This window comes from Hyperolius riggenbachi, chromosome 4 (assembly GCF_040937935.1).
Source record: "Hyperolius riggenbachi isolate aHypRig1 chromosome 4, aHypRig1.pri, whole genome shotgun sequence".
In the NCBI taxonomy this organism is placed as follows: domain Eukaryota; kingdom Metazoa; phylum Chordata; class Amphibia; order Anura; family Hyperoliidae; genus Hyperolius; species Hyperolius riggenbachi.
In genome coordinates, this window is record NC_090649.1 from 246219385 (window position 1) to 246231602 (window position 12218).

The window sequence follows — 12218 nt, forward strand, 5'->3', positions numbered from 1 at the left end:
CATATTTTCAGTGTTCAGCCCTGGACGCTTATCTTGATATGTAGAAAAGGGGCTTCTTTCTTTAACATGACCCTGCCGTAAAAAGGATAAAGAAGCTGCCATATTCATTTATTTTCAAACAATGCCAGTTACCAGGCTGTCGTGCTGAACTTTTGACTCAAAGCAAACCTGTGAGTTTCAACAAATAAAGTCAGATATGTACCCTCGCTAGAGTGAAGCCTCTGTATCCTCCAGAGGGCTTACTACATCATCTTCCACTCTACCACTGTGGCCTGGGACTTCCTGATAAAGTTCATGGCTGTGCTCCCTTCCATGAACAAGTGGCTGTACTGTGCAGGCATACATGGAGCCACTCATGCACGGGCAGTGCGGCCATGCTCTATTTGACAAGCCCTGGTTAAATAGGTATAGAGGGTCTCAGCGCTAGATCGGAGGGACAAGGAGGATACTACTTACACTCACTAGAGGGAAGTCTCTGAATCATCCAGAGGCTTCCCATGTCCCACCCCAGACCCCTGCGGTGGCCCTGGACCACCTGAAAAAGTTTACAGCTGTGCTCCTATTCATGAACAAGTGTGGCTGCACTGCTCAGGCGTACTGATGGCCTCCACCTACAGTCCTACACTGTAGTATGGAGCAGCTCACAGACAGCAGAGCAGCCGCGCTTGTACACGTAAGAGAGCCCATCTGCATTAATCTATTCAACATGCCCTTGTGGAGTAGGTTCAGAGGGTCCCAGTGCTGGATCAGCCGGGGTAAGGACGACGGGAAGCCTCTGGATTATCCAGTGGCTTCCCTCTACTGAGGTGACTATCTGCCTTGGGCACTTTTTTCCCCTACAACCTACAGGTACAATATAAAAGTCACACATCTGAGATAAACATGCAGTTTGTGCAGTTAAACATTATTCAAAACATCTGATCTGCATATTTGGGGCAGGTAAGTATGACTGGCCAGGGTCAGGTAAGTATGACTGCTCCTCATGATGCAGTATTGTGCTTTTCCTTCTTATGATGCATGTGAACAGTCACATGTAATTTATAATGTAAAAGGTAATTTAGAAGTTAAAAAAAAAAACAAAAAAAAGGACATTCTACATGTGGATCTTAATGCAGTGACTGTATAGTATAGTTACCATGTTTTTGGTGTGCTCCTGACATTTGTCACAGTTGGACTCTTAATAGGCGTACTTTCTGTGCTGCCAGTCTCTTTACAAGACATTGCCATCATTTTCCTCTGCTTCTGAGACAGCTTTGTGGCATGAATGGTAGGCTTCAGTACCCTGTAAAATAATCATAAGGCTATTAAAAGTAACAGTCTTGCCGGTCAATGAACAGCAGCTGTGCAGCAAATCCATTCACTGAATAAAAAAAACCATTATCGGGTACTAACAACTACAGTATCTGCTACAAAAGCATGCAGAGAGGAGTCTCATATCTAAGGCAACACAATGGAATGGAATCCTGCCATTGGTGCATGAAAAAAAAAAAAAAAGCCTGTCCAAATCAGAGAAAACCAACACCCCCTCATCCCCCCCCCCCCCCCAAACAAAGGAAAAGCAAGAAGGAATTAAAAGCACAAAACCCGCACTTCACACTTCTTTTGCTAGGACCATGATAACTATGGTCCATACAAGGGGTGATTTCCGATGCAATAAACAGGACAATACACTTTAGTTACTTGGAGGATAACCGAGCAGAAATGTTAAAGTCTAGGCCACAGAAGTGTGATTGCGACAGAAGCACACCCGTGCAGTAGCCCACGACCACAGCTGTGGTGGCCAATCTTACGGACAGGCTAGGGTCGCACTGGGGGGCAGTGGAACTGCAGTAAGGGACCACACAAATTACTAGGGACTGGAAGAAGCCCCAGGTAAGTAAAGATTAACTTTAAAATTTCAGCTTGGTTATCCTTAAACATTCAATCAAATACCAAAGTGACTTTAAAACGAATAAGCCAAGAATACGTTCATGTACATGGTGCCTTTATTAACACTCTGTATCAACCCTGTCTTTTTCCTCGTTAGTACAACAAATTAAAACCTTTATGTCATGCACTGGGCAAAACAGACTGCCAGAGACTTCACCCAAAACTTTACCCATATGCAGAGCAAGGAGGCTGACTCTGCATCTGGATTTACTTTACCATTTTGTTATTGGAAGTAATGAGCAGGAGACTGGCTATGTCCATACCTGTAGCAGTACTGTACCAAGGTAGCCATCAGTAAAAGTAGGAAGCTTTGGATCAGGATGATCGTGATTCAAAACGTCTTCCTATGTCCATACATGCCAGTAGCACTAACAATTATGGAGAGCAGTCACATACAGCTATTTTTTTTTTTTTTTATTTTTTTTTTGTATTTCTTTTTTGAGCGTTAAAAGCATAAGAATGCAAACAGTACCTGTTGCCTTTTAATCAAACAAAAGTAAAAATAAAAAAATAAAAAAAAAATAATCACACTAGGAAATGTATGTGGCAGATTGAGAAATCAGCATGATTCGGGATTTAGAGCATTGCAGTCTGTAAAGTGTGGTGTAAAACAATCTAGCAAGCTATAGCAAACATATAATATAGCAAATATGATGATGATGATGTTATCCATTCAGTCGTATCTGACTCTTGGTGATTCTATGGGTTAGCTCTCTCCATTTTGTCCGATCTTGTACCATTTACGCCAGTTTCCTTTTGTGCCCGTTTCCACTACACGCAGATTGGATGCAGAAAAAAATGACTCCAATGAATGCCTATTGGAAAATCTGCATCAGAAAAAACACGTTTAGTGGAAAAAGGACCATAGGCATTCATTGGAGTCAGTTTTTCTGCATCCAATCTGCATGTAGTGGAAACAGGCTCTAAAGGACAACTGTAGCGAGAGGTGTATATAGAGGCTGCCATACTTATTCATCCATAAGCAATAGTAGAGCAGACCCGATGGCGATTGGGTATTTCCGTGTAGTTCGGAGTCGACAGCCGTCAGAGCACCTGCGCAGGAGCCAGGAAGGTAAATATTGACGTCATTATTCTCGGAGGGCCGCAGCGAGACCCCTGAGGGACGGAGGACGGCGTGGGAAGCCTCAATAGGATCCGGAGGCTTCCCCCTCCCGAGGTGAGTACCCCCCAGGGGATCTTTTGATGTTACAGATCCTCTTTAAGCTCAATCCTGTGTCAGTTTTGATGGTGTCAAGCCATCACGTTCTCTGGCAGCCTTGTCACCTTTTGCCACTGATCAGTCCTAGCATTAGGTCTTTCTCTAAGGATAGCAAATATAAAATATAGCAAAAATAGAGATTTTAACAAACCCTGTATTCAGCTTTGGGGTAGCACCACATTTTTGAATATTTTCTTCTATTTCCATAATTCTTCTGAGATCCAAAGCAGGAGGACTGACAGGACTAGAAGAAAAGAAAAACATACAACATAAAAAAACTCAGAAGATACAGGATTTGTTGTGTGCTGTACCCCAACCAGTCACACATCATACCCAGTAATGCATAAGAGATCTTGCAGATCAGGACTGTGTTTTTAAATTGTACCAGAGCACCCGAAAACAAAAAGATTTATATATATATATATATATATATATATATATATATATATATATATATATATATATATATATATATATATATATATATATATATTATATATATATATATATATATATACTTGGGGTTTCCTCCAGCCCCATCTGCTTGGCTCGCTCTCACGCCACCGTACTCCGATGTCTGCAGCTCCGGTACCGGGTCCCCGCACTTCCGTCAGTCGGCTCCAGTCTACACAGGAGAAGTGCGCTCTTTGCGTATCTCTCCAGCAGCTGCTGGAGAGTTACATAGAGGGCACACTTCTCTTACGTCAGACTGGCTCCGACTGACTGAAGTGCGGGGACCAGGTACCGGAACTGCAGACATCGGAGTACGGTGGCGTGAGAGCGAGCCAAGCTGATGGGGCTGGAGGAAGCCCCAGGTATCTTTTTGTTTTCGGGAGCTCCAAGTTCCTTTAAGTTTGTAAAAGTCTCCAACATTATTTCAAAACATAGTGGCATAGTGGAAAGATTAGTAATCTAGAGGTTCTGTGCATGTACTCGCAATGATACCTTATATTTAATAAAGTGGAGGCTGTCATATACAACAGAATTTAATAAAAATGGCTGGGTCTCTACCTGGATTTTATGCAAAAATGCTTAAATTTTATTATACTATAGCAAAAGATACACACGACGTTTCAGCCTGCTGCCTTTATCAACTGTGAACACTTGATAAATGCCGCAGGCCGAAACGCCGTGTGTATCTTTTGCTATGGTATAATAAAATTTAAGCATTTTTGCATAAAATCCAGGTAGAGACCCAGCCATTTTTCTTCAATTCTGTTGTGCCATTGACACCCTTGGGATCCGGGTGTGGACTGGTCGACTCCCTGGTGAAAAATTTTGCATGCAGTGCGAGCATAGGGTCAGCCTTTTCTTTTCACTGTCATGTCATGTACATGCAGTCTTTGCTATATTGTTATATGTGCTAGACAAGGGTTGCAAATCCTTGCCATTTCATAGCAGACATTTAAAAAAAAATAAAAAAAAAAATAGTAGAGATTTGTTGAAGAATCCGGTCTTCTCCAACCCTGTGCATAAATCCCTCTGTCCTGCACCCCGACGTCCCCCCCCCCCCCCCCCCACCACCACTAGTTCTAAAATCTTCATCACGTTCGCACTTCAGCCCTCACACATCAGACAGCTCTATCAATCTCCACTATGGGCTTTTCCCCCCAACCTGCTGAGCTCCTACCCACCCTGCCAGACTTGTCCCCCCCAACCCAAATCAGTGCTTCGTGTATACCTGTCCTATCGCAATCAGGATGTGCTTCCCTTACCCTCTACTGGCAGACCACAGCCATTCTCAAAGGAAACCAAATGAGCTAGTGTAACATTAAGGGCACTTTCACATGGATGACTGAAAATGGTACAGTTCACTGCCTGTCAACCACTCCAGAGCGTGCTATACATGTACATCTGAGTGGTGGTGGTGGGTAATCCTTGCTAGACGGCTGTGGTTACAAACACTTCCATTTAATTTAATTCACTGCCTCCCAGCAATTGGGTATTCCGACATTCCTGATCTGCATTCTTATTACAGGTAAGCCAATAGAGTCCTAGCCAGAACAAGTGCAGTGTAGCCAGACAGCTAGAATTTTAATAAGGAGATCACAGATCACTTCTGGGTCTCAGTGCAAACTTTTAGGTTTACTGTCAAAATCACGGCAACAAGACTATAGTACACAGTTCTCAATGTCTGAACAAAGAACAAAGATTAGGTACAATCATCCTACCTTTTACAACAACTTTGCTCACTATGAGCTTGATTCACTAAGACAAATAGCATGCCTTATCAAAGTGAACACGCCTTATCAGAGTAGCATAGCGAATACTACGAACCTGCATGGGGCTCAGGGCAGGATGAGTGGTGCTCTCGGCATTGCCAATTAGCAGGCATAAGTTCGCTATGCTACTCTGATAAGGCGTGTTCACTTTGATAAGGAGTCTTATCTCTGATAAGGCATGCTATTTTTCTTAAGGTGCGCACACACGCACTACATGCAGCAACGACGGGTCCGTCAGACCCTCCCACTGGGCGGACGGTCAGTCGACAGTAGTGCGTGTGTACGCGCTGTCGGCGGACTGATAAGGCTGTTTCTGAACGATCCGCTACTGTCGGCTAAAAGTCCGCCCAGCGGGAGGGTCTGACGGACCCGTCGTCGTCCGTAGTGCGTGTGTACGCACATTTAGTGACAAGGTTGTTATTTCCAGAATAAAATAGTAGGTAGTACAGTTGCTGGTTCAGTTACGCTAATGCAGACTAAAATGGCCCTAATGTGTACCCATAAGCTAAGTGTACTGAAAATAATGTAATTAATAGTTGCATTTTCTTTACAATAGTACTTTATAATTTATTTAGTCAGCGTTAGTACATTGTACAATTTACATCCTGAAATTAAATCACAGGTGGCAACATTTTACTGCTGCCAGATGCATTGCTGGGGACAATATTGGGGTTTATTCTGTATTCCAAATCAAGGAAAAATAATACCTGATCACACAGAATGCTCTGGGAGAATTTCACATAGTTAAACAGCCTAGGCTGTGATTTCACTGGGAGGGCAGGACTACATATCAATATATTGTAGTATATAGATATAGGAAGTGTTTCTGATACTGAAGCCAGGATAATTCATGTTAAAGAGAGTATCCTGAATCATTTACTCCATTCTATTGTAAGTCGCTACAGTGCCTCTAAGTTTACAGATGCATAGTGTCATCTGCAGTAACTTTGTTTTATTATACGTGTATTGCGAACATACTCCACAATGCCTTGCACATATTAAACACATAAATAAGTTAGCTTCATCTGCCTAGGGAGCACAACTTCACTACCACAATTTAATATATTGCAGCACTAGCCTTCAACAGATGCTGTATTATTTTAGCTAATGAATTCACTAGGCGTATAAGCTGTGCACACATGTACCTGAATGACACTGTGACCCAGTTAGGAGAGGTGGCCGAAGCAGCTTTGGCATCTGGAATTGCTTTAGGGGAGGAAGCTGTGAGCTTTGGCACATTTTTGCCAGCTGATCCACTTTCTGGAGGCGGTGAAGTGCTGGTGCTTATATTACAAACTCTATTTTTTGCCTGTGGTGTGGGAGAAATGAAAAGCTCCATAGTGAAAATGCATTAACTTTAATGTTATTTTTCCCCATAACAAATGCACATACGTTACAATGTTGAAAATTAGCTTTTATGAGATTATTACAGGCACTTATTTCAACATACACACTCTTCTAAAACACTTTCAGACCAACTAACCATGTCTTATACTGGACGTAAATCATATAAACACTAATAAACTGAGACTTATTTGGTCTCTTAAATCAAATCTTTTATAACTGGCTAATCACTGCAGACTGTAGAGCAATAAGGAAATTTCCTCTCCCTACCGTCACAGTCCCCAGCCACTGAACAATAATGGACAGTGGACAATGAAGCATTTTCACTCCCCCTTGTAGTATGCAGCATAAATCTCCACTATTTTCGAGTCAAGTCTCCTCAATTTGGCCATTGCCAGTTCACATGTATTTTGCATCCTTTTGTGTATTCCAAATCACTTCTCTTTACTACGGCCATCCTCCAGCCTCGCTCTGAGTTCTGGTCTCCATGGCTGATATTCAGCCTCACTGACACAATATGGATGAGGGATTGGGGTGGGAGGGGTATGGTACACTTCAGTATTTTTGTATGTTTGGAGTACCCTCTTCTAAGAATCTAGCATGTACAGAGGGCCCAGATGCATTGGTGAGAGATTAGGATTGGCGGATCGTCTTGGCCAAGCCTATTTTTCTCCTACTTAACCCTGCCTGCTCCTTTGTGTGCTGCACAGTCAGCCCTGCTCCTCCCTCCATAGCTACAGGCTAGCGACACCTCTGTCCAAAACTAGGCCAAAAACTGTTACCTAAGGAATCAAGTCCTGATGTCAGAAGTGTAAGCACCTTAAAGTACCCCTGTACTGAGAACGAAGTTTATAAGCTCTAAATAAGGTTTCGTGTCCAGACATTGCTCTCTCGTTGTCGACAGACACACCGGGAGCACTATAAGTTAGGGATAATAATCTGTTATTACATTGGAATTGCCTTAACAGAAAAAACAGATCCCTACTTACCTACTCCGCAATTATTGCGCGGAATTTGCATCCTGTCATCTCTGCCGTTCCACCTCAGTGTCTTCTCGTAAACCCTGGCCTTTTCACAACAGAATGGAGCTGACCCCGTGAGTACTTCCGGGTTTATGAGAGGACACTGTGGCTGAATGGCATAGAACCTAGGTTCTCAACGTGTGGTACATGTACCCCAGGGGGTACTTTTGATGGTTTCAGGGGGTACTCTGGCTTTATATACTTAACCAAGAATAACAAATTTAGAGTTTTAGAAAATGATAAATCTTATTTAAACCACACCAAATTAGTGTTTTAGCTAATTAAAAGCAATAGGAAATGCTTGGAAACAGTTTAGAATCAATTATAATGTACAACGATTAAATATATATTTGTCAAGGGGTACTTGTGATAATGTTTACTATGCTAGGGGGTACTTGGTGAGTACATGGTTTTAAAAGGGGTACATACCAATAAAATGTTGAGAAACACTGGCATAGAAGACAAGACGGAAAATACAGCACGGGAATTGCAGAGTAGGTCAGTAATGATGTGGGTTTTTTTCTTTTAAAACTAATCAATGGTTCAGGAGTACTTTAAAGATCAGATACAAATCAATGGAGATAATGTGCACACATGGTAGCAAAACAAACAGGTAAATAAAAGCCATAAGGCTATGCATGATATTCAAATAAATCAGCAATTTGACAATGCTATGTAGACAGCAGTGAAGAGTGGATATCTCATGACTGTGAAAGTCCACGGCAAACTCGAATGTTATGATCATCAGAAGATCAGGTCTATAGTAAATGGTAAGGACCAACTTTAGCAAGAGAAGAAAAGAAAATGATTTAGAGAGTGTAGAAACAGGATGGAACTTCTTGGGTAATTTTTGTGGCATCCTTTATTATTTTCTGCCAGACCACCGGGATTCATATTCAAGGTACTCTTGGCATCCAGTACTACACTAAAACATTTGCATCTGATAAACCCGGTAGTGACCATGCATTGTATCAATAAAATATTTAGAATTAGCCTAAATTGTGTCCTTAATGAGAAGGTAAGCTGACCATCACTTTTCACTACTCTTGAGACATTCTTAGGCCTCTTGCACACTGCAAGTGATTCCGATTCAGATTCCGCTTTTTAATCAGTTTTTACATCCGATTCAGATTCTGATTTGCAGTTTGCTCCCTGCACACTGCAAATCGGAATCTGAATCGGATGTAAAAACTGATTAAAAAGCGGAATCTGAATCGGAATCAGTTGCAGTGTGCAAGAGGCCTTAATCCTCTCGTCCTGTTTATATTAAAACCATGGATGCCCACAAAGATAAAACTTTTTCCTGAAGCAAACTTCAAAAAACAAACAAACAAACAAAAAAAAAAGGTTGCAAATTTCAAATGAGAAATACCACCAACATACTAACTTGATACGGAACAGAAAACATTAACACACCTCATGTTTCTCTGGACTAAACATGGCAGTGAAGTCTGGTGATTGGAGATCTCTTGGGCTACTTGCCCCAACAAAGCTTCCTTCAGAATCCGAGGTCAATAAGTCTTGTAATGACTCAACAGAATTATTTTTCTCTATTTTGAAGAGCCCTGTAAGTTAAATGGGACATGACAGTGAAGCTGAGAGCTACACATAAAATTATCCAACAGGTTCAGGTAAAGATCCAGACGGCATTCTGAATATGTAAAGATCAAGTATGCAACAATGAAGGGAATGTTGCATCTCCTAGCTAATTTTACAGCCATTTCTTGTTTACACTAGGCTGGATTTAAAGCCCCATACACACCAGTGGATTTTGTCTGCCGGCAGAATCGGTACATGATCCCTTAAGAGACAGTGCAGTGCTGATGCTTTAAAGACACGTCAACAGCCTCTAGGCTAGCAGCGAAACAACAGAGTGGTGTATTGGGGGTGGGGAGAGGAGAGAACATTGTGATTGGGTGGTGCGTGGGCATCAAGGATCGCCAAAGATAAATAAATCAAAAATTGTAAGAAAAATAAATATCCTGCAGCATGGATGACTAAATTGTGAGACAACACCATTAGAAGGAAGAATGGACTGGATCATTATTGCGCATTACTATTTATGATGTAGATAAAATAGAATATAGTATTATGATCAAATACAGCCATTCAACTAACCTAAAGTGGCCATAAAGAAAACCTGAAGTGTACAGTAGTAGAACAACGAGTTCGATTCAATGTGTGTGTAAAAGTAACAGGGTTTCTTTAAACGGAAGCTGAGGTGAGATGAATACAGGGGCTGCTATTTTCTTTTCCTTATGAACAATGCCAATTGCCTGGCTATCATGCATAGCTTTAGGTTTTAGTTGTCTGACACACACCTGCAACAAGCATGCAGCCAGTGGAGTCAGACCAGAGTTAAAGCATCTGTAAGCTCATTCTTGGCCAGTGACCAAGTATTAGAAGCAGAGCCTCAGCACAAAAGTCAGGCAACTGGCATTGTTTATTAGAGAAAGATGCAGCCATCATATGTTTCACATTTCAGGTTCCCTTTTCTAGCTTCATGGCACATTCAAAAGTTGTTAGGACTCCCATATACAGTGCCACGCAGAGCATGCCTGCCCCCTTGTGGCACTGAATTCAAATACAGTCAAAAGAAAGAAAAAAACGTACTAAATGTCCACTGCACTGGGTATTTTATTTAACTGGTTCTGGACCGACGCAGTATGAATCTTCGTCCAGCAGGTGGTGCTGCGGCCCTGACTGGATGTAGATTCAACGTCCTGATGAACGACGCGTCCCCGCCGATCTCACGGCTCTGAACCCGCCGCAATTTGCTAGCTCTGTAAGCAGGTCAGGAGACGCTTTCATTGGCTCCTGATTGCGTGATCATTGTGAGCTAATCACAATGGCTCCCATTGATGGACAGCATCAGGAGCCAATGAAAGCGGCTCCTGACCAGCTGTCAGCACTCTGCCAGTCAGAGATTGCAGAGAGAGGAGCCTGCGGCGATGGCGACGGGTATGTGCGCCGATTCGTCGGGAAGCGGCGTTTTACCATACCAGCAGTCTCTGGTCCTTAAGGGGGCAGAGACTGCTGGTACAGAAGTGGTTAAGGTTAATGCTAGTTTTTACAGTTGTGTTGTCCGGCTATTCACAATATTTCCCATTTTCATTTATTATTCTGCAACTGCATGCAACTTGACATGTGAGGTATTTACAAATCAGTACTATTGTCCTTCACATCCAAAATAAAGGTTTGTGCTGGTAGCTACCAGTAATGTGTTTAATGAATTTGTATCTAAATGTAGTTATATTTTGATCTTTAAAATGTAACGTTCAATGTGGCTAGGCTGAAAACAAAGTACCTAGTGTGAAATGTATAACCAAAAACTGTAGTGTGTGAATTCATACATGCATGAGAACATCTGATGAGTCACAATGCAAAGGAAAATGTGGAAGAGCAGGTAAAACTAATACGAAGGATAACACTATTCAGCTCAAGAATCAACAAAAGCTTCGAAATGGAAATATTTTGATCAAACATTTGATCTGAAAACAACTATTGACTGTCTCTGTATGGAAAAATAGATTACATTGGGTGAAAATGTTAGAGAAGTGAACTAATGGTGGCCACTAATGATCCAATCTTTTTCACCCAATCTTATCATTTCTATGTAATATAAGGTAACTGCCTGAAGTATCCATTCAGTATATTCACTCAATTTACCCTTATACTACATTGATTTGGTAAGATTGGATGAAAGATTGGATGGTTAGTGGCCACCTTAAGGAGAATGGAGGAATGTCTGTTACTTAGAAGACATCCATTTTGTGGTGCAAGTTCAGTGGCCATGCTACATAAGAAAGTCACAACCTTTTTAGGGTCCGTTCACACTGCACGCGTTTCCAGCCGCGTTTTGGAAACGCGTGCAGGTGGCCGACACGCACGACATCAGACATTGCATAGAGTGCAATGTCTGATGTTCACACTGCATGCGTTCCGGACCTGTGCGGTCCGGGAACGCATGCTGCACGCAGATTTTGCTAAAACGCGTGGCTGTCCCATTCACTTTTCAGTGATGGGATCAGCCACGCAACGCACACAAACGCGGATGGCCATGCGTTCGTACGCGTTGCGGTCCGCACGCATGGCCATCCGCATTTGTGATCTGAACGTGTTTTACGCCTTAACCAGACTGTTATGTACAATCCCCAAGTATTTTCTTATAGTGCCCATAAACGGTACAATTTTTTCTTTTATTTTGTTTCAATCAGAGAAATTTGATCAATAACTCCATTTGGTCAAATAGTTTTTACAATTCTTTTCAGGGTACCATACACGAACGTTCGATTTTATCCAAAAATCCCAGAAAAAAACTTGAATATGAAGAAAAGGTTGGTTTATCTAATAGTATTTTCTTACAAAAACTACCATACACTATACAATTCCACAATCACCCAGATTTTTTCAACATGTTAGATCATATTTTTATGAAAAAAAAAACGGAATGACGCGTCGTTCATCAGGATGTTGAATCTA

At 41.9% G+C, this 12218-nt stretch overlaps 1 protein-coding gene across 2 annotated transcripts in view; it reads right to left on the bottom strand.

Annotated features, from left to right (window-relative positions):
* IBTK (inhibitor of Bruton tyrosine kinase) overlaps window positions 1-12218 on the bottom strand; it is a 138504-nt gene that overhangs the window by 62186 nt on the left and 64100 nt on the right. For both annotated transcript variants that reach the window (XM_068281539.1, XM_068281538.1), the window contains 4 exons: window positions 9153-9301; window positions 6516-6679; window positions 3300-3392; window positions 1136-1282 (listed from right to left, as the gene is read on the bottom strand). In XM_068281539.1, the coding sequence (XP_068137640.1) occupies window positions 1136-1282; window positions 3300-3392; window positions 6516-6679; window positions 9153-9301 (553 nt within the window). The remainder of the gene's footprint in view (window positions 1-1135; window positions 1283-3299; window positions 3393-6515; window positions 6680-9152; window positions 9302-12218) is intronic.